Raw genomic sequence first — 24,247 nt, forward strand, 5'->3', positions numbered from 1 at the left:
GGAAGGAGAATTTTTCAGGGGAGAACTGAAGGCAGCCCATGGCCCAGAGGGCTGAGGGGAGAAGAGGAGACAGGAAAAAGTGAGGAAGAGTCGGGTCAGGGTGCGGCAGGAAGTAAGTGGTAAGGAGCTGGATGGGGCCAAGCAGTCGAAGCCCTGGAAAGCCTGACAGCGATGCTGGGAGTTGGGCACGGGCGGCAGACAGCATGCCACCCCCGAGGTGTTCAGGCAGTGTGGTGTGGAGGGTCCTGTCTCTTCTTGTTTGGGTTGCCCTGGCCAAGGCTGTCTCTTGCAATCCATTCACATGCGTTCCAGGACCTGCATGCTTAAGATCCCTTTTATTCCTGCTTGATGCCCTTTGGCCCAAGAATTTACTACTCAGCTTTTATAACTCTTTCTTAAAATTGTCTTTCTTCTGGTGAATGACTGTGCCCCACTGAAAGTGTTTTCCTGAAAGGAAATGATAAGGGAGGAAAAAGCTCCAACTACCCCAAGTAGGCATTTTATAGGCGCTTGTACAAAGCGTGAGCCCTTGTGTGTGCCTCGCTTCCTTTCTCGTATTTTCTTTGGAATGGGAGCAAGTTATCATTTAAAAAATAACAATGATAATGGACTGGATCCTATCAGTGATCCAAGGTCACTAAAATTCTCTCGCTATATCAATCCTTTTTGAGTTGCCAGGCTTCATCTAAAAGGTGCACCTCAAGTCTCTAAAGGATATACAGTTTATTTTCAGGATTTTACAACTCAGTCAAGCTGGCTAAAGGCTGAATATATAATGAACTACTTTTCAGTCTTTGCAGGCCATGATCTTAATATTCTTCCATTTCAGTTTTGCAGCAATTGGCGAATCAGGAATTAACACTTTGGTTACCTTTATTCATAGGCTTATAAAAAGAAGTAATCATCAAAGAGTTGGCAGTTTTGAAGATACTCATATATACAAACATAAGGGTCATCTTCATGGAGCATATTGCATTGACTATTGCATTTGCTCCTCAAGTGGGGATATTACATATGAAACTTTACAGAAACTATATACATGTGGAAGATTATCTCCAGAAAATTAAGAAAGCCCTTTCCTAAAGGTGAATAAAAGGAAGCAAGAGAAAGAAAACTGATGACTGGTATAGCTGAACTTAATAAGTGCTAAACAGTAGCATCCTAGAAGGATATTTATAGAATATTTTGTGTAAGAATTTATATGACCTTTTTTTTTTTTTTTTTTTGAGATGGAATCTTGCTCAGTCGCCCAGGCTGGAGTGCAGTGGTGCAATCTCAGCTCACTGTAAGCTCCATCTCCTGGGTTCACGCCATTCTTCTGCCTCAGCCTCCCAGGCAGCTGGGACTACAGGTGCCTGCCACCACGTCTGGCTATTTTTTTTGTATTTTTAGTAGAGACGGGGTTTCGCTATGTTAGCCAGGATGGTCTCGATCTCCTGACCTTGTGATCCACCCACTTTGGCCTCCCAAAGTGGACCTATTTTTAGACATTCTTCTTCTGGCCCTCAGAAGATCAGAGAAAGCTGGGTGGTAGGGTGTGGTGGGGGGAGAATCTGTATTATTTTGTTTTAGGGTTGTTTGACATTTGAACTTATTAATTAACTCTGATGCCTTCCAGTGCATTCTGCCAACTCACTGGACAATTTCTGTATAAATGAGGTGGGTCAGAAGACAGCATTGAACAAACCATGACCATGGGCCAGCTTATGTTAACTCATTTAAACCTCACCACATCCCTGTGTGGTCAGAATTATCCCAGTTTTATAAATAAGGGAAAAAGGACTCTGAGAGTAAGGAATAACTAGTTGCCCAAAATCTTTTTTTTTTTTTTTTTTTGACGGAGTCTAGCTCTGTTGCCTAGGCTGGAGTGCAGTGGCACAATCTGGGCTCACTGCAACCTCCGCCTCCCGGGTTCAAGCGATTCTCCTGCCTCAGCCTCCCGAATAGTTGGGATTACAGGTGCCCACCACCACGCCCAGCTAATTTTTGTATTTTTTTAGTAGAGATGGGGTTTCACTGTGTTGGCCAGGCTGATCTCAAACTCCTGACCTCATGATCCGCCCACCTCGGCCTCCCAAAGTGCTGGGATTACAAGCACGAGCCACCGCACCCAGTCGAGTTGCCCAAATTCTTGTATGACTCATGAGGGCCATGCTAGGACTCAAGCCCTCATCTCCCCAGCACACTGGACTCGTTTTTTTTGCATGTGGTAGCTGCCAGGGCACATTCTCTTGTCTTGTCTCTCCTCTAGTCTCATAATGGTCCTAAGCTTCCCAAATCATTTTAACTTTGATTCTTTAACCCACTTCCAAATTATAAAAACTGAACTTATTTCACATTTACTTCTTTCAAAGAATCACTCAATATCCTACACTAATCTTTCATAAAATAGATTTTGTGATCAAGTAAGTCTGAGGAATACAGAACTTAGCACAGTTGGCCCTGTGCAGTGGGTCACGCCTGTAATCCCAACAATTTGGGAGGTCAAGGTGGGTTGATCACTTGATGTCAGGAGTTCAAGACCAGCCTGGCCAACATGGTGAGACCCCTATCTCTAATAAAAATACAAAAAATTAGCCAGGCATGGTGTCTGTAATCCCAGCTACTTGGAAGGCTGAGGCAGGAGAATCACTTGAACACGGGAGGTGGAAGTTGCAGTGAGCCAAGATTGCGCCGCTGCACTCCAGTCTGGGCGACAGAGCAAGACTATATCTCAAAAACAAACAAACAAAATAACACAAACACAAACAAAAAAAACTTAGTACAATTTACCAGTTTCTTTCACAAGCTATTTACTCATGTATTTATTCATCCTTTTATTCTGGTAGAACATCTCGAGGGACTAGTTTTCCACAAAACTACCCATCTTAGTAGTGTGTCATCATGGGCAAATCACTTTACCTCTTTGAGCCTAAGTTTTCCGTTCTACATGTCAGACTAAAGATATTCTAAAGGTCCCTTCAGCTTTAAAACTTCCTTGATATGGGCCCCACCACCATGCCAAATCCAGGCATTTGTGCTACCACTATGAGCTTGCTAAGGATAGCCTAAGATTTTCTGAAAACCAGTCATTCATTCATGCATAGAATATTTATTTATTAATTGTCAAGCACTGTGTTAGGTTCTGAAGATAAAAAGACAAGACATAAATAAGACAAATAAGAAACTATCTGCCCACTGGAGGGGTGACATATATGAACTGATGATTTAAAAAATACATAAGGGAGGAGTAGAAATATGCATAGGTAATACAGACACATGTGAACTGATGATTTTTAAAAATCTCAGTAAGAGAGAAGTAGAAACAGTTACAAGTAATAAAGACTCGTGGAGGAACTGCCTCCCATCTGTGGGAGTTGTGTAAGGCCTAGTTGGAGAGAGAACACCCAATCTGGGTTTTAAGGGATGAGACAAAGAAAGAGAAGCTACTCCAGGCAGAGAGTATACAAGAACCAAAGAAAGCACAGGGAGTTTAAGCAGCATCATGTCTGCAGTGATCTACGAGAGTTTGGCATTGCTGGAATATAAAGTTAGAAAGTTCAAGGCAGGTGACGCTGAGCATAACATTGGAGGTGTAGGCAGGGGCCAAATGTTGAGGGCATTCTCTGTCAGATTCTTGAACTTCATCAAAGTGTGTTAGAGATGAAGAGTTGGAGCCGGCGGAAGAATTGAAGCAGAGAAATGACATGTTCACAGCTGCATTTTATACTGTTGTGTGGAAAGTAAATACAAAGATAGATAGGGAGACAAGTGTGGAGACCACTGAAGGTGTTCAGAGGCTAGGTAATGAGTGCCAGGACCAAGAGAATAATGGGAAAGCAGAGAAAGGAATGGATTTGAGAAGTATTTAGTATTTAGTAGGTGTAATCTGCTCAGTCTGGTGATTGATTAGATGAAGAGGGTAAAGGAGAGGCCATCACCTTCTAGTTTGGATGATTAAATATCTGATGTCAGTATAAGAGGAGGTGCTACTTTATGGAGAAAAATGAAGTGATGTGATTGGTTTTGAACCTGCTCAGTGTAAGGTCTCTCTAAGACATTTGCAGATATCTTAAAACTTGGAGTTATTATACCACAACCCCATTCTGTGCATCAAACTCAAATGGAGGTTTCGTTTTGTGTAGAGGACTCACATTTAAGGACTACTCCATATTGCTATTTATTTGATTTAGGTTGTTGGAATATTGCAAATAAATGGCAATTTTATTTTTAATAAACATGAATATCAATTAAAATCATAAATAATTTCAATGTACTCTTATTTAACCACAGAATTATGAGGCAGGCAATAGTGTTTATACTTAATGGTTTAAGTCTCGTTGTTTTTAAGAGTACAGTCAGCCCAGAGCAAGACTTCATCTCAAAAAAAAAAAAAAAAAAGAGTACAGTCAGTCGTATCTGTGGATTCTGCATCTGTGAATTCAACAAAAAATTCCACAAAGTTCCACAAACCAAAGAACTTGTCACAGAATTGATGTGTAGGTATTGTATTAGGTATTAAAAGTAACCTAGAGCCGGGTGCGGTGGCTCACGCCTGTAATCCCAGCACTTTGGGAGGCTGAGGCAGGCGGATCACGAGGTCAGGACATCGAGACCATGCTGGCTAACACAGTGAAACCCCGTCTCTATTAAAAACACAAAAAAATTAGCCGGGCGAGGTGGCGGGTGCCTGTAGTCCCAGCTACTCGGGAGGCTGAGGCAGGAGAACGGCGTGAACCCGGGAGGCGGAGCTTGCAGTGAGCTGAGATCGTACCACTGCACTCCAGCCTGGGCAACAGAGCAAGACTCCGTCTCAAAAAAAAGAAAAAAAAAGAAAAAAAAATTAGCTGGGTGTGGTGGCGGGCGCCTGTTGTCCCAGCTGGCTCGAGAGGCTGAGGCATGACAATCGCTTGAACCTGGGAGGCAGAGCTTGCAGTGAGCCGAGATCGAGCCACTGCACTCCAGCCTGGGAGACAGAGTGAGACTCCGTCTCAAAAATAAATAAATAAATAAATAAAAATAAAAGTAACCTAGAGATGATTAAAGTATACAGGAAGATATGTGTAGGTTATATGCAAATACTATGTCATTTTATATAAGGAACTTGAGCATCAGTGCATTTTGGAATCTGCAGAAGGTCCTGGAACCAATTCCCCATGGACCCCATAGCACTATATGTATTGTTGAAAGAAAATAAACCTATACCCACTCGTGTAGATTTATTTTTTTTTTACTAGTACGATCAAACATAATTTAAAAAGTCTTCTTTTTACCAAATCCTTAACATCTGCGTAGATGAATTTAAAAGATTGTAAATCGGCTGGACTGGGTGGCATGTGCCTATAAGCACTTTGGGAGGCCAAGGTAGGCGGATCACCTGAGGTCAGGAGTTTGAGACCAGCCTGGCCAACATGGTGAAACCTTGTCTCTACTAAAAATACAAAAATTAGCCTGGCGTGGTCATTAGCCTGGCGTGGTGTCAGCACATGCCTGTAGTCCCAGTTACTTGTCCAAGTACTTGGATGGTTGAGGCAGGAGAATCGCTTGAACCCGGGAGGTGGAGGTTGCAGTGTGCCGAGATGGTGCCACTGTACTCCAGCCTGGGCGACAGAGTGAGACTCCGTCTCAAAAAAAAGAAAAAAAGAAAAAGAGATTGTAAATCTCCTTTTCTGAACTTCATATATGCCAGTTGTTCCAAGTTCTGCAATACCTCAAAGCCAAGAAACTAACTCCTCACTTTCCCAGCTGTCATGGTGAACTGAATCATTTTCTACATGGCTCCTCTCATTTCTTTCTGAAGGCACTATTTAAAGCATTCCAGCTGAATAGATTCTGCAGGATCTTTCTATGGGTTAGGAATATGGTCTGCATAGGAACTGGCCCAAATATTCCTCACTGGAAGTTGGTATCAGCATGAACCAGATCCGGGTGTCTGGGGCTCTATCAGCAAGTAGGTCTACACATACTGGAAGCAGGTGACGGGAATGTTAAAGGAAAAAGGGACTGATGAAAGATGAGAAATAATAAATTCAAGAAAAAAGTCTCTTACCAGGCTCTTGTTGTATTTTGTGGTTGTTTTTAAACCAAGTGATCTGAGGTTCGGGGGCACCATTAGCATGACAGTCTAAAGTGGTGGAACTGCTGATGGCCACTGTGTGATCGCTGAGGTTTCGCAGGAGGTATGGTGCTTCCTGATCTAATGAAGAAAGAAAGGGAGTTGTGATTACTCGTCAACTTTATTCTCATATTGTCTATGCATATCAACATTTAAAATATACAGAGAAACAGCAAAACTCAACTATTAGGTTTCATTTGCATTTTGTTCACTTTCTCTTCAATCATTAACCTGCTGCTTCCACTTTAATAAGATGCTACAGTAAATTGAAATTTATTACAACATAGTGAAATCAAGGACTAGATTTTATATTTTTAGATTTCAATACAAAGGCTTTTGCCTAGCTAGCTAGTTTCCTTCCTTTTTTGAGAGAAGCTTTTCTAAAACTCAAGGATTTTGCATAATAGTTCAGGAGATATAAATAAAAAACATGATTTTGTGTATAGTCTTGTAATGAATTTTTATATATAGTGTTGTAGTGATAGGCTAATACAATTTTGTGTGTTTTTATTGATGTATTTGTGGGGGCATGTTTGTGTTACTCAGCTGTCAGTAACCTAAGTTGTAAGGCAGCAGACCAAACAGGAGAATTTCTTGAACTTTGAAAGCTTTATTGGTTCTTTCCTTCCTCCATTCCCTTCCCAAATGCAAGCAACCAAAGAATTAATTCAAGAGGCAGAGGCACAGATTTGTAGTTTTTGCACTATATAATAGTACAAATATTGTATTTTATATTATTTTCTTTTAAAACATACAAATATGATACAATACAATTTATTTTAATAAAATGCCAACCAATATAGTACAACAAAATGAATTCAATACATTAAGATGCAATACATTACAACATTAAAATCCCACATAAGAACAGCAGTACCCCCAAGGCCCCCAATGAGTACAGTATATCTCTAATGAAGTAGTCAGTCAGTCCTGCTGATGTGTATACATTCTAGTTAGGAGGGTACTGGATTGGTAGCTAAAGCTTCCAAGGTAAAAAATAAAAACAACTCCTAATATCTTTCCCACCCTCCCAAGTCATTCCTTTCCCCTCTTGTTGGAGATCCTGGAACAGAAATCAAAAGAGTTTTGGCATAACTGACACGTTCTCTGTTACTGTCTTCAATTATACAGTATGAGCTTTCTCTGCCCGTTTTTGATTTCCTCATCTTAGTGTACTAAAACTGTGAAGGCAGCTTAGGAGTGATGACGATGCTACAAAGATGATACATTGCAATGGCCTTGATTCCATGTCCCTGCAGGGTTCTGCCAAGTCCCCAAACCTTTCTGAGTCCTGCAGGGCAACTCTCAGGATTAGCATTTGTTAAAGCAATTTAGAAATCCCAGGTTAAAATGTGTATTATCATATAACTTTTATAACATTGTTGAAGAAGTATATCATGGCAGGGTTACTACCTGTTAGGAGAAACAGATTTCTCAATAAATTTTGATTTCTATAGCTTATCATTAGTCTTCTCATTTTGTAAAAAATGAAATCTGAAGGCCAAAAAAGTGTGTTGAAGGAAGTGCTCTGATGTATAGAAACTTCTTCAAACTAGCATGGAATGAATGATAGCAATGATCCTTTTGCCTCTTTGAGCATGTCTTTCCTATCTTGTCTTGCCCCCTACGCAGAACCATTACAATATTTTTGTTTTTACATTGGGTGCTATCTGTCAAACAGCTTTTCCTAATTGAAACTGCAGTCCTGTTTAAAACCTTTGATTTATGACTACTTGTACATGCTTGCTCATTACAATTTTGGCATTTTTTTTTACATAGTAAAGACCCCAAACATATCAGCGAAACATGACAAGACCATAAAGAACCGTATCATATTATTTTTTAGTCTCTTTTACGGTGGCAAGCCAATTTTGAAATATCTTATTTAAAACTCAGACCCAATTCACTGAGTTATACTTTTAATAGCTTCCTCAGCACACTATTTCCCATGCATTAATATGATAAAATAATCTATCACTGCCCATAGGTCTTATAAAAAGGAAGTCTGAATATAGGGCCCACAACACTAAAATAGTTTTTCTAGCTACAAAGTATAACATCATCAACACAGACACGATTTGGACTCCCTGACAGGTAGATTGGAAAACGATGTTTAAAGAGAAGAGAACATTTTAACATAAATGTCATTAAGAATTTCAAAGGCCTTATTTGTACTACACAAACTTCAGATGATAGAAGCAGCAAAAAGGCTGCAGAATGTACATGGGACTCTCAATTAAATACAAGGTTCACATAAACATTCTGAAATGTACAGTAATATGCATTTTTCTTTGTACCCATTTCTGAAAAATGTTCTATGTTAAAAGTCTCATTTTTGGATAGTTTCTAAATGATCAATCAACCCAGGAATCATATTTTGTCAATTCTTACTTTATACATTATATATAATCTATTTTGACGTTTTGAATAAGGCTGGTGCGTTGAACCCATATTTCAAAACCTAAGTTACTTAATGGAAGTAGGTAGTGGCTTTCCAAAGTTTAACAGTGTAGCTGATCCCTTCAAACTGAGAAAATCAGAATTAACAGACATTTGTGCTGGTTATCAGTAGCCAAAGATAGCTGCCCACCAGGTTATTTTACTTTACAGTGTTAGGGCCCCAGAGATCTGCCAGGTCACATAAATACACAGCTTCTATCCTCCGTTTGGAATGGGGACTGAGGAACCAGCCTCACACCCCCTATTCCATTTCAATTATTCCCCATTTTAGGCTCCTTTTTTCTTCTTCCCCCCACCCCTTCTGTTATCTTCACCTCCCTTCATACCCCAGGTTAACATACCCCTAGGGTATGTAATAAAAAACAAAACCCACCCAAAAGTTTCTTTTAAAAAAAAAAAAAGACTCTCCGGAAGGATTAATTACACAGTGAACAACTACCACTCTCTGGAATTCTTCTACTCATCTCTTGGAAGTTCTTAAAATCATCTTTTGTAAATACTAACATCCTCCCCTCCCCACAAAAATTGCAACAGGGGGAAGGAAATGGTAGGTTTTGCATGTCCAATTCACCATTTTGTTTTCATAAGGATCCCTCAATCATCCTATTTGCTTTTTTAATGTTAGCAGCTATTAAGGCCCCCGCGTTCTATGGTATTAAGGCATTGTTTCCTGAAGGAACACACTAACTTATAATGAACAAAGACGCCAGGCCAAAGAGCCATAGGTAAAATTTCAAGATACAATTGATTTTTCTTTCCTTTGGGCTGACAACTTCCAGGTTACTAATTGTTTTCAGAGCATTTGGGGCTCCATAAAACTGGCATTCTGGGGAAATGCTATTGTTTACTCTTTCACGTTTGACAAAAGCAATTCCCACGTGAAAGACAAGTTTAGCCGTGGGACAGAGTCTGTTACCTAAAGGAGGAAACAGTCTGGTGAGTTCCCAAGCTTGAGAAGTTGTCATATTGTCACCTCCTATTGAACTGTCCAGCCACTGTGTTTCTCAGCCATGGCTATTTTGGTCATTATAGTTTTTGTTTTTTTTTTTAAATAGTTTATGCAAGTCACATATAATGATCAATCATAAATAAAAACAACAGAACAATGCATATTAAATTGGTGAAAAAGTCATTTTCCCTCAAATGCAAGCTTAAAACAAGAAATTACAACTTCTCTTGATTTAAAACTGGTGTGTTTTTTTAAAATTACTTTGAATTTTGCTTCTACAGTTTTGTCGTTTCTTAATCCCCATAAAAATCCTATTAACATTTGCATATGGGGAAAGTGGACCTTTTTAATGGGCAAATTTTAAATTTACATTTAGAAGAATGCATTAATTCTCTGGTTGCAATAGCCTTTATTTCCTTGATAAATTGATTGTGGTACACCTTTGAATTACTGTCACTTTAACATGATAGAGTTCCTTAACATAATAACCGGAGGACAGGAATATTTAAAATTAAGGCATGATCCACTTTCTTTCAGGTGCCATCAATAGCTGTGCAGTGCAGTCAGAGACAGCAAGGAGCAAACCCTTTGCTAGGCTAGTCTGCTGTGGCACTAACTGCATAATTACCTGGATCGCACGAAAGGAGGGAGGGGAAGTTGATTTGGATGGACTCTTATAATTCACGCTGCGATAAACCTTTACTATCTCTGAATTACACCAACATCTTGCACCCCTGGGGCCCATTTTAGAAGCTCCGGTTCAAGATTAATGTGCTTAATGTAAAAAAAAAAAAAAAAAAAAAAAGCATTTTCAAATAAATAAGCATTATAACTTGCTATCCAGGTGCTATTTACAAATCAAGAGCAGATGAAATAGTCCAAAATAAAATCAGGCAGAAGTCCAACAGAGTCTCAAATTCAACTGTACTCATTCTGAGCTGGAAAATTAAGTTATTCGTGTCCATCTTTGGCAGAAACCAGCATTTGTTTAAATTATTCAGTTTGTGCAGCTTCAACACTTAAAAATAAAAAGAGGTTGGCATCAAAATGGAAGGAAAGGATCATCCAAAGTTGTTGTTTATCAGGCAGGAGAAAACAGCAAGAGCAACAAACACAGAGAAGGCAGTGCAGGGATCCTCCAAATCCAAACGTGCACCAAGTCGGCCCCCCGGAGCAGCCCCCTTGGCCTGAATGGGGGGCCCAGGGCTGGGGGCTGGGGGTCTCATTATTACTGCTATCATCTCCGAACTCATTTTGGGAGGAGCATCTCCTCTGAGCCTGAAAGTTAGCAACAGTGACAATAAATCAAGATGATATGAGACAACTGTTACTTTTTAATGAGTCCTTTAATGTTTTACATTACTTTGTGTGGTACAATCATTCCTTGTGCTTTTAAATTTGGAGATCCGAGAGAAAACAGCCTTTTTGTTGCAGTGCTCACCTCTGATTGTAACTTCTTTCTTCTGCAGGATTTCTTCCCCTGTGTATACATTCCTGGCTCTGCAGGCATAGGTGCCTGAATCTTCCAGGGAAACATTCATGATGGTAAGATTAAGAGTGATGGAGTGCTCCTTAGTGATGGCCATTTTTTGCTTGCTAATACTGTAGTGCATTGTTCTGTTATTAACTGTCCGCAGTAAAATCCAAGTAACATCTCTGTATAAGAACTTGTTAACTGTGCAAGACAGTTTCAGGTCCTCTCCTTCCGTCGGCATTTTTTCCAAGTTAACGTGAAACCCATTTGGCACATCTATAAAATAAGAATAAAGAATTTCAGTTCACAGAAAAATCAGTGTCTTTTAATGAGATATTCAAAGATCTTAAGAATCATTTGTGCACAAATTCTCTCAGCATCAGCATTAAAAAGAATGAGTATTTAAGGTAAATGAGCAAACATAGCAGGTGGGAATCAACTAAGTTCATTCTATCAGAAGTGAGGTAGGAAATGCAAAAGAGAAGAGTTATTAGGATGCATTTTCTCTTGATTTACCTGAAGTTACTCTTCAAAGTGGCATGTTTTTTCCAACTTGGGTGTTAACTTTATTTCTTTTTTTTTTTTTTTTTTGAGTCAGAGTCTCGCTTTGTTGCCCAGGCTGGAGTGCTGTGGCATGATCTCAGCTCACTGCAACCTCTACCTTCAGGGTTCAAACTATTCTCCTGCCTCAGCTTCCAGGGTAGCTGGGATTACAGGCATGCACCACCATACTGGGCTAATTTTTGTACTTTTTGGTAGGGGCGAGGTTTCACCATGTTGGCCAGGCTGATCTCGAATTCCTGGCCTCAGGTGATCCATTCTTCTCAGCCTCCCAAAGTGCTGGGATTATAGGAATAAGCCACTGTGCCCGGCCTCATTTCCTATTTTTAAAATGATGCACAGTACTACTACTGGCAAGTGACACTGGCAAGTGGGCAAAATAGTGAAGTAACATAAGAGCAATTCGTCCTAAAAACCAAAGGCACACTTATGGTCAAACTTATCCAAAATAGTTTGCAAACCAGTGAAAATAGGAAGTCCTAGGTAAAGTGCCAATCAATTCCACTTTAGCCCTAGACTTTTGCAGTGAGAAGTAACTGTTATTCACTACCCTCCTCCTGCTCCTGTCCCAGATTACTTGCCCTGGTCCAGCAAAGACCACAGTGGGCCAGTGGCACAGTGGGCCAGAGAGGAGCCCGCTGATTTACTCAGGACTTCTTTCATGGGGATGGTTCTACTCAGACCTGAGAGAGCAAAGATTTCTTCTGAAAATGTGGACAACTAATCTGGAAGAGTTGCCAGATTCTAAAATGGGGGTGATAGAGGGGTAAAGAGAATAATTTTAAAAATCAAATTTACTCTCAAAAATATTTTAAACATGTTCTGAAGGTGGCTATATCATTAAAAGCCATTTTCTCCAATGTCGATCTCCAGCTAATCTTTGTGAAAGGAAAGTAAGTCTTGGGACCCCAAAATCATGAAGCTAAAGGGAAAAGTCAAGTTGAGAACTGCTTAGCACAAACCTGCCTCCCGTTCTCTTCAAAGTCATCCCTCTGCTCTCTGAGATAAATGCATACCTGATTGCCTCCTTTGGAAAGGCTAATCAGAAATTCAAAAGAACAGAACTCCCCTATCTATGACCTGGAAACCCCCTCCCCACTTTGAATTGTCCCGCCTTTCCAGGCGGAACCAGTGTACATCTTACACATATTGATTGACGTCTCATGTCTCCTTGAAATGTATAAAACTGAGCTGTACCTCAATCGCCACCTTGGGCACATGTTGTCAGGAGCTCCTGAGGCTGTCCACTTTGGCAAAATAAACTTCCTAAATTGACTGAGACCTGTCTCAGATATTTTGGGCACCTTCACCCCCATCTCCCAGGTGTCTCTGTCAACACCCCATGAGCTCTTCCCCCCTGCATGCCTCACCTGGGCTGTCAGTCCACTTTGGGGCTGAGAGTTCCTTAGTATCATTTGGCCAATCTCACGGGAGGATTTTAAAAAGTCTGCCGGCCCTGAACTGACCCGCTCTCAAAACCTTCCCATTGCTTACTACTAGTGGTGTATCTGCATTTGAGCAAAGAATTTGGGCCAACATCTTACAAAGTGCTTTGAAGATGAAAAGCATTATGTTATGCTATTATTATTATTATACTTTGCACACAAAGCTATAAAGAAACCTTTAAACGTTAAGGGGACAATAGTCCAAAATTAGATATCATATCAACTCTTTCCTAAATCTCACTTTGCTTGTTTTTCTGATTTTTCTGAGCTTTGGCTTTATTATAAAGTGTCACGTCTGAAGAAATGCCAAAGTATTCATTTGGAACCTGGGAGCGGGGCGTAACAGTGACTTACGAAGCCGTCAGTGGCTGAGGAGAGAGGATACCAGTGGAGGTTTTCCTGCTTTTAAAATGAAAATCTAAGAATGTGCCAGAAGATGCAGGAGGGGCAGCTGACAGTCACTTTTAAGATAACAATAAGGTGTCAGAAATAGTTGCTCTAATTCAGCATCTTTTTATATTTGGGACATTTTCCAAGCATGAGGAGTAAAACATCAGCCATCAACTTTTACACAGATACTAGAGCAGAGGTATTGTGCACTGGTTGCCATCAGCTCTTACAAGACCACAGACTTTCCATTTATGAGCTCTCATCCTGGTAGGTAGAACCCAAGTGAGCCCAAGTAACACCATTGAGATCGTGTAGAGAGTTTCTATTTACTTTAGTGATTTGAAACTTCCTGTGGAAATAGCTCACAGGTTTCCTGATGGAAGATTTTGTTTATCTTTGCCAAGCACCACCAGGAATCTCAAAATAAAACGCATTCAGTGACATTGGGAAGCCAGGGAGATAAAGCAGTGCTGTTCCTGTTTCACCCTCAGTAATTGCTAACACACCCATAGTCATGCTGAGTGCCAGCCAAACAGCAAAAACACACACATAGGAAAAGCAAAGAACCAAATTCGTTTTGAGGCCCATTTCTTATATAGGGGACATGGTCACTGAAGCTAATTTGTTATGTTATCAGACAGCCTCTTGGAAATGACTATTTCTCAGTCTCACCCCTTTGGTATTCTCTTTTGATCCATGGAAGACGATAAATAAAATGTCCTCAACTGTTTAATGAACCCGGAGGGATTTTTCTCCTTAATTCATGTTGATTTTTTTTTAGTCTGAGTACAAAAACAGACCAAGAAAGAATTGCCTTCTAACCCTCAAAGTGAAAACAAGAAATCTTCCCACACTTAAGTATCTGTGGCGAATTCAGCACAGTCATCATCATTACCAAATAATACTCATCCATCTAACATATTATCACATCCATGGCATCTTATGAGGTGTCATGGAGAAGAATCAACCCTTGCTCAGAAGAGGCATTCGACCCAGGGTTAGATGACAGTGTAATCTATTTATAAAGGTGCATACTTGGGGGTAGATATTTCGACTCAATTGGATCAGGCATGTGCATTAAGTTCATGAAAGGGACAAGCATAGGAATTTAAAAGGATGCCAGGGATCTCATTTGTTGGGTAAAAAAATAAAGAAGGCTCTACTGCCACTGAAGAGTGGAAATAACATTATTTAAAAAGAGAGTGAACGGTTACCAGGAAGCTTTGCTTGTTTCAAGTGGATGCTATGTATAAGTGTGTGCCAAAGTTTGGAGTCGAAGCGGTCAAGGATTCTAATGGCCACAGTTTACCATTTTCATCAGTTTGGAAGGCAACTAAAAGTCTTTTTGTTTTTTGTTTTTGTTGTTGTTGCTGTTGTTGTTTTGCAGCAGGGTCTGACTCTGACACTCAGGCTGGAGCGTGGTGGTGCCATCATGGCTCACTGCAGCCTCGACCTCCTGGGCTTAAGTGATCTTCCCACCTCAGCATCCCAAGTAGGTGGGAATACGGGCACATGCCACCAGGCCTAGCTAGTTTTTGTACTTTTTGTAGAGACAGAATTTTGCCATGTTTCTCAGGCTGGTCTCAAACTCTTGTGTTCAAGCGATCTTTCCATCTCAGCCTCCCAAAGTGCTGGGATTTACAGGTGTAAGCCATTGTGCCTGGCCCCAAGTAATTGTATTTTAAAGAAGGGACAACATGATTGAAATGAGGACCAGTAAAGATCCAAATCTAGATAAGTAGAGCATTAAAATTTCAGACAGGCACTTTTAAAGCATTACCCTCACTGAGTCAAGTATAAACACTGAACAAATATATGTTCATTTTTTTCAAAAAATAGGCATATGAGGTACAACATTCCTGAGTCTTTATGCTCATCTCTAGTGACAAAGATTTGAGTAAGAAAAAGATAATAATTATTTAAAAACTAATAATGAATGTAAGCAAGTTAACCTAATATCACAATCAAAACTAGAACTTTTCAGGACTGGTAGAAAAAGGTTAAGGGAAAGTATATTCCAGGCAATGAGGGCTTGGTTGGCTGAACTTGTGTCAGTTTTAAGATTAAAGCTCTTGGATTTCTAGAGGAAAAGAACTGTGAGCTTCAAGTAGGTATGTCTGAATTGAATTCTCATTGTTCTTTTGGACCCTGTCCAATATGGATAAGCCTTGGGATCTAGAAGAGGTTTCTACCCCACCATGGTTATACATTGTACAATATGGTGAGAGGTAGGAGGGAATATCCGCCTGAATTCAGCAGGTGATCACCTTTATCAACTTGGACTCTTTCAGCAACAACACCATGGGTAGAAATATGATGCAGCAGTGAGACTCTGGGCTAGCCAGATGTTGGTGCTGTGACTAATGCTAGGCATCGGTTAGCTTTCCTTGGGAACACTGATTAATAAGGAAGTGAGCATGATGTTCCCTCTTCTCTTGGTACATCCTCTTCCAGTAGTGCCCTCAGACCCAGGCAAGAAGGGTCCCTGTGGCAGCTCTGTTCTGGTCATAGCTCTTCCCACAATGTGAAGAGTTTATGGGGCCAGGTGAGCATGCCTACCCACAGCCTGTGTCACTTCATTCCTGTATCATGCTCCAGGTCCCTGGGATCTCAGAATTCCCTAAAAGGCTGATTGAAATCTGCTTCTAGCTTGGCTCTTCTTCCCTAGGTCCGGCCTCCTGAGCTCAGACTGCTTGTCAGTTTTCACACCTTTGGGTCTGTGCAAGCAGTGGCCAAGGGAAACTGTCTGTGAGGGGCATGGGCAGAGCTCAGATGTGTGGGCTGGGAGACACCACACATGGTGCATGGCCCCTTGCAGTGTGGACAGGGTAAGGGGCGCAGAGGGGAGGTGGATGATTTAGTTTTTCTGCACCGCCAGGTGCTGCCACAATCTAGTCTGGAATCTGAGGAGTCTCAGAGCTCTAAATTGATCCTGACCTCTCAGGTCATCATGAAAGTATATTTGTCCATAGGGGGCTAAAACATATTTAATGGCTTATTTGCTTGATGTAGAACTTGTCAGTAGTCAGACATATGGTTTGTGGGCCTCCACTGGTACTCTTGTCTTGGCTCTGAAAATGTCAGGGCAAGCCTGTTCTCTTGGTCTCCATCTATTCAAATCCCACCTTCTCTCTACCTATTCAGGTCCTGCTTCCTTCTCAGAGGCTTACAGCTGCACTGTCCAATATGGTACCTGTGAGCCTCATGTGGCTTTTGAGCACTTGAAATGTGGCTACTGTGTCAGAGGAACTGAAGCATATTCAGTTTATTTGATTTTATTTAAATTGATTTAAGTGTAAAAACTGAAGCAGTGTAATATTTTTTAAAATACTGATTACATATTGAAATCACAATAGTTCGGATATATTGGGTTCAATAAAATTAATTTTACTTTACAAAAAACATGGTTACTAGAAAGTTTTAAATGGTATTTGTGACTTATATCTCTATTGGACAGTGGTGGCTTTAGAAAGCAAGCTCATCTGTCACATGACCTCTGCATATAAATTTTGATACTAGGATGTATGTAATTTAACATTTCTTCTTTGTTTCCTTGGTGTTAGAACTGTGTTCCTAGAAAGACAGGACTTCATTGATGCGCCTCCCAGTGCTCAGTAGAGTTGAACTGTACCATTTAACAGTGCTCATTAAACTGTTACAAAGTTATTGAATGTTCAGAACAAAACAGGAAATGTTCAGTCTTTTGTATTCTAAATCAGACATACTCTGACTATGGGTTGAGATAGTAACTTGTTTCCAACCAAATATAAAGGACAGTGCAAACCTTTGTATTTAACTAGTCCAAATCTTCTGAGTTTTATTAGAGCACCAATCTGTGTGAAATCTCCATCTGAATCCTTCTCTAACTAAAGGCCACGTCCTATTTGGAATGGATGCAAAGATGACTTCTCTTCCACTTCTCTAACATAAGAGACAGGGACTGAGTTGGCCTAGAGCAGCTCTGCTATGCACCTCTCCAAATCCCATTTGCTCCTCTGGAAAACACAAGAGCTATGATGCAGAACAGCCTCTGGAATCCCTGCCAGCCCTGATGTTCTATGAGAATCTACTCAGGGATATCTCCCATGGCACAGCTTCTCTGGGGCTTGGTTAACTTGCCAGAGGCTCCTGTGATCTGACAACGCATATGTATCATGGAATTGGACCTGTCTATTTCTTTCTGGAGACCTTCTAGCAATTTCTGCAGCCTGCCCCGTTCAGTAAGAAGTTTCCAGAAAGTTGGCCTACTGCCCATGTTTCCTCAGAAATTGGGGGAGTGTGGAGCCAGGCAATTGTTTTTATACTTTGAGCTACTTACTTCCTTCCTGTACCCATTGAGGGACATAGGGAGTGCCATTTGTGTACCTTGGAGGTTTTTAAGATTTGCAGAGACCATCATATTTAAGGCTAAAAATTCTTAAATGCTATCAAAAAATAGCACATTAACTATTGTTAATAAAGCTCAGTTTCAGATTGCTATAGAGCCTTATTCCCCAAAAAGTCTAAATTACCTAAGTTGTGAAACAATTAACTTTTTGGTTAAAACAAAAACAAAACCAAAAACGATGTCATCATATTGTATGCATTATAATTGGTTTCCTTGATTGGTATTGAACTGCTATGTACCAGACCCTGTGCTAGGTACTGAAGGGAATGAAAAAATGAGCATACAGATTCCCAATTCACAATCCAGTCTGGGAGGGAGACAAACACAAATAACTCTAAAAGAAAATTCGGGGAAATAACTCTTTAGGAGATCCGATGAGGTAGAATTCTATTCCTGAGAGCAAGGATGAAGGCACTCAAAGTTTGACAATTCTGTGGAATTAAAAAAAATCACTCAAGCTATAAATGCACTAAAAGCAAACAAGACTGAAGAGAGAATGAAGTCACCAGGCTGTCTCTGGGTATAGGATGTGTGGCTTACCTGTGATATAAAAGCTTATGTTTCTTCCCACCGTCCCAACTTTATTGGAAGCTATGCAACTGTAGATTCCAGAAATTCTAGAGTCAGCCACAACCAAGGTGCTAGCCGTCTGCAAAAGAAAAGGAAACTTTAGCTAGCAATAGGACAAATAACTAATTGAACACCCCAAGCTACTTCTGAGGTTGAAATGATTCAGCGATTCCATTCATTCTGTAAAGAGAATATTGCATAGGTGGTGGTTACCAGAAGGCTCTCCTCTTGCCGAGCCCCAACAAGAATGGAAAAATAACAGGAAAGCAGGTCCTCAGGAGACCGGGGCCTATGACATCCGACTCATATGAGGGTTTCAGGCTTATTTATCTCGTGCTGCTGGTCTAACAATTACAGACCTGAAGCTGAGATGTGGGACTGCACGTCCTACCCTACGAGGTGGTCAGTCCCACATCAATGAGAGGAACAGGTGAGGCTGAGGCCTTCCCTTTTGTTTGGGTGACCTGAGAGCATGGATGCCAGTTGTGACAGGAGCTTTCTCTGCTATTTGGTTCTATAACAAGAATGTTAAGTGAGCAAGTATAGAAGAGAATGTTTGGTTGAAACTTTATTTTTTCTTTAAGAAATGGGGTCTTGCTATGTTGCCCAGGCTGGTCTTGAACTTCTGGGCTCAAGCAGTTTTCCAGCCTTAGTCTCCCAAGTAGCTGGGACAACAGGCACATGTCACTGCACCTGGCTTGAAACATTTTTTTATATGCTCAAATAATGTGGCGTGCAGCAATGGATGGTCCTGAAGGAGGCCGTGTGTGTGTGTGTGTGTGTGTGTGTGTGTGTGTGTGTGTGTGTAAATTACCTAATTTCTCAGTTGTCTCTATTCCTAATCTAGAAGATGAAAAATTAAACTATGAATTAATCGGCCGGGCGCGGTGGCTCACTCCTGTAATCCTAGCACTTTGGGAGGCCAAGGCGGGCGGATCATGAGGTCAGGAGATCGAGACCATCCTGTAACACGGTGAAACCCTGTCTCTACCAAAACATAAAAAAAATTAGCCAGGCGAGGTGGCGGGCGCCTATAGTCCCAGTTACTCAGGAGGCTGAGGCAGGAGAATGGCGTGAACCCGGGAGGCGGAGCTTGCAGTGAACCAAGATTGCGCCACGGCACTCCAGCCTGGGCGACAGAGTGAGACTCCATCTCAAAAAAAAAAAAAATTATGAATTAATACAATAATATTGTTCCACTAGACTTTAGTGCTGTTATTTGACAACTTAGTCCCTAAAGAAACATTAGCAGTCAAAATTGCATGAACTTGAAAGCACTTTTCAAACTGTGATGTCTAAAAAGTAATGAAACAAAATAATGAAACAAAATTTTAGACAACTTAAAGACTTGCAGTCTTCCAAAGAAAAAAAGTTGGCAATATGAAACAAATTGTTAAACATTCTTAAATTTAACCCAAGCTTGCATGAAAAAGTAGTGTATAATCTACATGAAAAAAATGAGAAAACTAGTTAGTTTCTCATACTTAAAATTACAGAAAGGAAAAGTTGGTCCAGTTACTTATAAATCTTTGCAGCCTGTCTCCTAGGACAAAAATAACTGGTTATGGGCTTCGAAATTGCAGAGGCTGTGCTAATGCTTCCAGACTAACGGAGTGTCCTAGCTGAAGTATAATGACCAAGTGACTTACAGGCTAAAGCAATGTAAGGCTGAAATGTGACAGCTGACTTTCCAAGGTGGTGGACATACTCCACAAGTGGTTTGGCTGTAGGAGAGAGTCCTAACATTTTCTGAGTTTCTAAGTAATGTGCTAGGCACTTTAGTTGTGTTCTCTTATTCCATCTAATAAATTAAGGTATTTCTGTCTTTAATCTACAGATAAGGAGACTTAAAAACATGTTCCTAATGTTTTTAGCCAGCAAATTCATTGGTCCAAATTCTCTACAATTTTCACTGTGGTGTGGTGAGTAGTACACAGTGCTTTCTCTTCTGTTTGATGGAAGGATCTGCTTAATTACACCTACCCATATATTCTCTGTGTATTATTGAAATTATTGATAATGAAAGTGTCTGCAATATGTGGCAGACAATTTAGCAGACATTTATCGAGTGATTATCAAGGCATTGCCCAGATGTTGTAAGGGAGACAGAGATGAATATGACACAATCCCTCCCCTTAACACTATCATTCTTTAAGGTGATAGAAAGGAATTTCCCTCCTTGAAGATCATACAAAAATTATTCTCTCTTTTGCAAGGAAAGCTCATACGAAGGCAAATAACCCACAGAAAAGAGTATGAAAGAGAGCTCAGGTGTCCCTTTCTTATTTTGACGATGAATCTTTGTAAGAGGTGGGACATAAAAAATTCTGAATAGCCATTTCCTTGTAATTGTTGTTCCCACCAGTTTAGAGTCATGGAAGGAAATGGAAGTAGTTCGAAGAGAAGCTTGTAGGTGGCAACATGAGAAAACTGTTAGCTGGTGGAAGCTGGAAGACAGGAGAGATCGTCAAATATGACTCTGACTCCCTTATGTTGTCTCAGGAAGTTTAGATGCTTCAAAGCAGTTTGCAAAAACTTCAGAAACAAGGAGCTCAGATGAAGCCTTCTTAAGCTGGGGTGTCAGCTCCAGCACTGTTTTTCTTATGAACTTAGTTCTCAAGTGTTTATCCTAATGGGCCTCAGGAGAAACTTACTTAGATTCTCAGATTAATCGTTGCTCAGTAAATAAGTGAAAAACCCATTTCTGTTGGCTTGAGAGTGTTTGAAATTATAGACAACATTTACCTGCCTCTATGAGTTGTGTTTGGGTTTTTATTTAAAAGATTTTGATTTCATTGAACTTAGAGCAACTGAGAACAAGAACTGAGTTTTGTGGCAAGGGAAAATCAATTCAGATGTATACATTTGCCACGTTTAAGACCTGTGCAGGTAACCTGTGAACGGCCGTGGCCATTTTACAAGTCTCCAACAAACAGTCAAATAGGTCTACATTTATGTATAATCAGAGAATAAAATTGAGGTGCTCCGAAGTGAAATGAATCCAGGTCACAGGATGGAGACAGAAATGTATTTGAATTTTTCTCACTTTGTGTGAATGACACCTTCCAAAACAAGACATATTACTCGTAGTCAAGCCTGCCCCAGAAATCATGTCTACAGAGCTTCTATTAAAATAGAAGCAGAAAACAACGTTGATGGGAGTTTACATTATTTCTTTGTTTCTGCATACCTTTATGTATCCCTTACAATGCACCAGGCAGCATGCAAGGCACTTTACAGGAATTGTCTCATTTAATCCTCCCTAAAACCCTGTGAGATGGGTATATTATGCTATTCTACAGGTAAGACAACTGAGGTTCCGAGAGATTAAATGATTCACCCAAAGATACAAAGGACCACAGACCGGCCTGGGCAGAATTTATGCTCAGGTGTGTCTGCCTCCAGTGCCTGTGCTCTTAATCTCTATACCAAATTGCTTCTCGTCTTGAGACTCTTTAAATTGAAGAACACAGATCGATTGGCAAAGTTCTGTCTACACCTTGGATTGAATTTTTCCTTGAGAATACTTCCTTTAATCAGCAGAGATGGGTAACATAAATTAAATACTACTACTATTTACAGAAATACTAGTTTGCTTCTTTGATGACATTTTACATAAGCGGCAAGCTGCTTTTCAACTGTTGTGTTGTTATGTGGTTTCAAAATATATTTGATAAGTACAATGGTTATCATTAAAGAAGAAAAGTTAAAAATAAGATGAAACATATTCTATGATCAGTTTTACTAAAATTTATCTCATTTCTAGAGTACTTCTCTTTCAGAGGATATATTTTTAAATTATAAATTCAAACATTTTCTCATTACAAATAAAATTGTTTGACAATTAAAGTTTAAACTTTATAGGGTCAGAGAAAGGAGCTCAAGTGTGAATTGTAGCTCAGTGTAGTCTGGCTGGACTAGAAGGCAGCTTCGCATGGGACAGTGAGTTTCAATGTCTGAGTCTTCTGAATAAAGGAAAAAATCTCTTCCTCAGTGCTTACATCCAAATACTATGGTGTCAAGGGAAAAAAATGAAAATAGCATCACAATTGGGGCATGCAATATCAACTAAATACTTTCAAAGAGAAAGTAACCAAGAATTTGAGTTGCATGTTTGAAATTATGATCATTTATTCTATAAGGTATGCCAAAATAAATTCTTAAGGATATTTACTTGTATTAGTTCTATAATTAGTTTTCATTTTCCGCAATTGAAAATAATTGAAGGAGGACTGAGGAAGAGAAAAAAGCAGAAGTGCTGAAATGAAATTAGGCTATCAGGCTGGATACGGCGGCTCAGGCCTGTAATCCCAGCACTTTGGAAGGCTGAGGCTGGCGGATCACCTGAGGTCGGGAGTTCAAGATCAGCCTGGCCAACATGGCGAAACCCTGTCTCTACTATAAATACAAAGATTAGCTGGGCCTAGTGTAGTCCCAGGAGCCTGTAGTCCCAGCTACTTGGGAGGCGGAGGCAGGAGAATCACTTGAACATGGGAAGTGGGGGTTGCAATGAGCCGAGATCGTGCCAAAATAAATAAATAAATAAATAAATAAAATTAGAATATCAGAGTTTCTATTAGTCTTAAAGGACTCGTGCTTTCTACTCTTCATTTTTACTACATTTGCTTTTCAGGGTGCTTGCAGTGGCCTGGCCTGGCCTGGCCTGGCCCTCAAGGATTTACATGTTAGAGACAGATCCTTCAAGCCCATTCTCTGGGCTCTTTGGTATGGCCCAGGAATGCTCATAAAACTATCAGCAAGTACTGTAAGTTTGGAGTTTTTCATGCTCCTTCCTTCCTTCCCTTTCATTAAGCATTAGTAATTTGTTACTACAATGTTGTTTGAACCTCACGGAATAGAATGGATGGGGTGATGTGTCATTCAACCTAATTCCAGCACTCGTTTTTTAAAAATCTATATATGGAACACTGATTTTAATCTCGGGATGTTTCTGATATAGCTTCCTTTCAAGTGTTTCACGGAGAAATAAAAGTAGATGTATAAAGGTCATGGAAGAATCTAAAATTAACACAGGGTGGCACATTTGAGCCAACTGATGGGAAAATAGAACGTGAGATTTAGAAAACATTGGGGTGTGTGTGGGAACTGAAACACAAGCTGTAATTCTGTGGTTGGGATTCTTGCTCCTGTCATGGATTTGTCTTATACAGGACACACTTCTCAAGGTACAGTCAGAAGGATTTCAATGGAAACATTGCTAACACATTAAAATGGTAATGATTCTCTAACCTTACAGAATTAATGCTGTGATAGCGTATTTCCTGTGTGTTTTTTCTAACACGGGGTTCCTTCTACTTCCTACTCCATATCTACAAACCTAACAGTTTGGCAACCCCATTTAGACAATACGAAAGTGCACATTTGCTATTAGCAACTCCAGTTGATGACTCACTTTTCACAAATCTGGGCCAAAACTCGCCAATAAGGAAACTAAATTTTATTGTCCTCTATACCCTTCCTTGAGTTAAACAAAAAAATGCAACAAAACAAAGAAAAAAAATCCAACAGGTGCTCCAGCGTGAGTGTGAGCGCTGCCCCACTGACCTGTGGAGTAGCATTGCTGGGCAGGCTACCATGTGACGGTGGATAAAGGGATCACCGTAGTCTAAGCTGGGACTTTAATTTACTTTCTAAAAATGTATACAAAACAAAAACAGTTTTAATTATAAGGGAAAAGGCACTGCATATAACTCAGAAGCAGCAAAACTTCCATTTTGTCACCATCATATGACAGATACATTTTTTTCAAACGCACAAAAAGATACATTAGTAGATGCTAAAAGTAAAGTTACTAAATTCTCCTAAATTCAAGATATGAACTCAATAATTTATTTAAAGTCTAATATATTACAATTACAACTGCTAATGGGATATGTACCATATATATTTATATATA

At 40.1% G+C, this 24,247-nt stretch overlaps 1 protein-coding gene across 1 annotated transcript in view; it reads right to left on the reverse strand.

Annotated features, from left to right (window-relative positions):
- The window catches only part of FLT1 (fms-related tyrosine kinase 1), a 168,521-nt gene that overhangs the window by 79,566 nt on the left and 64,708 nt on the right, over positions 1-24,247 (reverse strand). The window contains exons 10-12 of the mRNA XM_011999979.1: positions 18,301-18,409; positions 10,945-11,253; positions 6,029-6,175 (exon numbers count right to left, since the gene is read on the reverse strand). Coding sequence (XP_011855369.1) covers positions 6,029-6,175; positions 10,945-11,253; positions 18,301-18,409 — 565 coding nt within the window. The remainder of the gene's footprint in view (positions 1-6,028; positions 6,176-10,944; positions 11,254-18,300; positions 18,410-24,247) is intronic.

The sequence above is a fragment of the Mandrillus leucophaeus genome, unplaced genomic scaffold (genome assembly GCF_000951045.1).
Source record: "Mandrillus leucophaeus isolate KB7577 unplaced genomic scaffold, Mleu.le_1.0 Scaffold61, whole genome shotgun sequence".
Lineage (NCBI taxonomy): Eukaryota > Metazoa > Chordata > Mammalia > Primates > Cercopithecidae > Mandrillus > Mandrillus leucophaeus.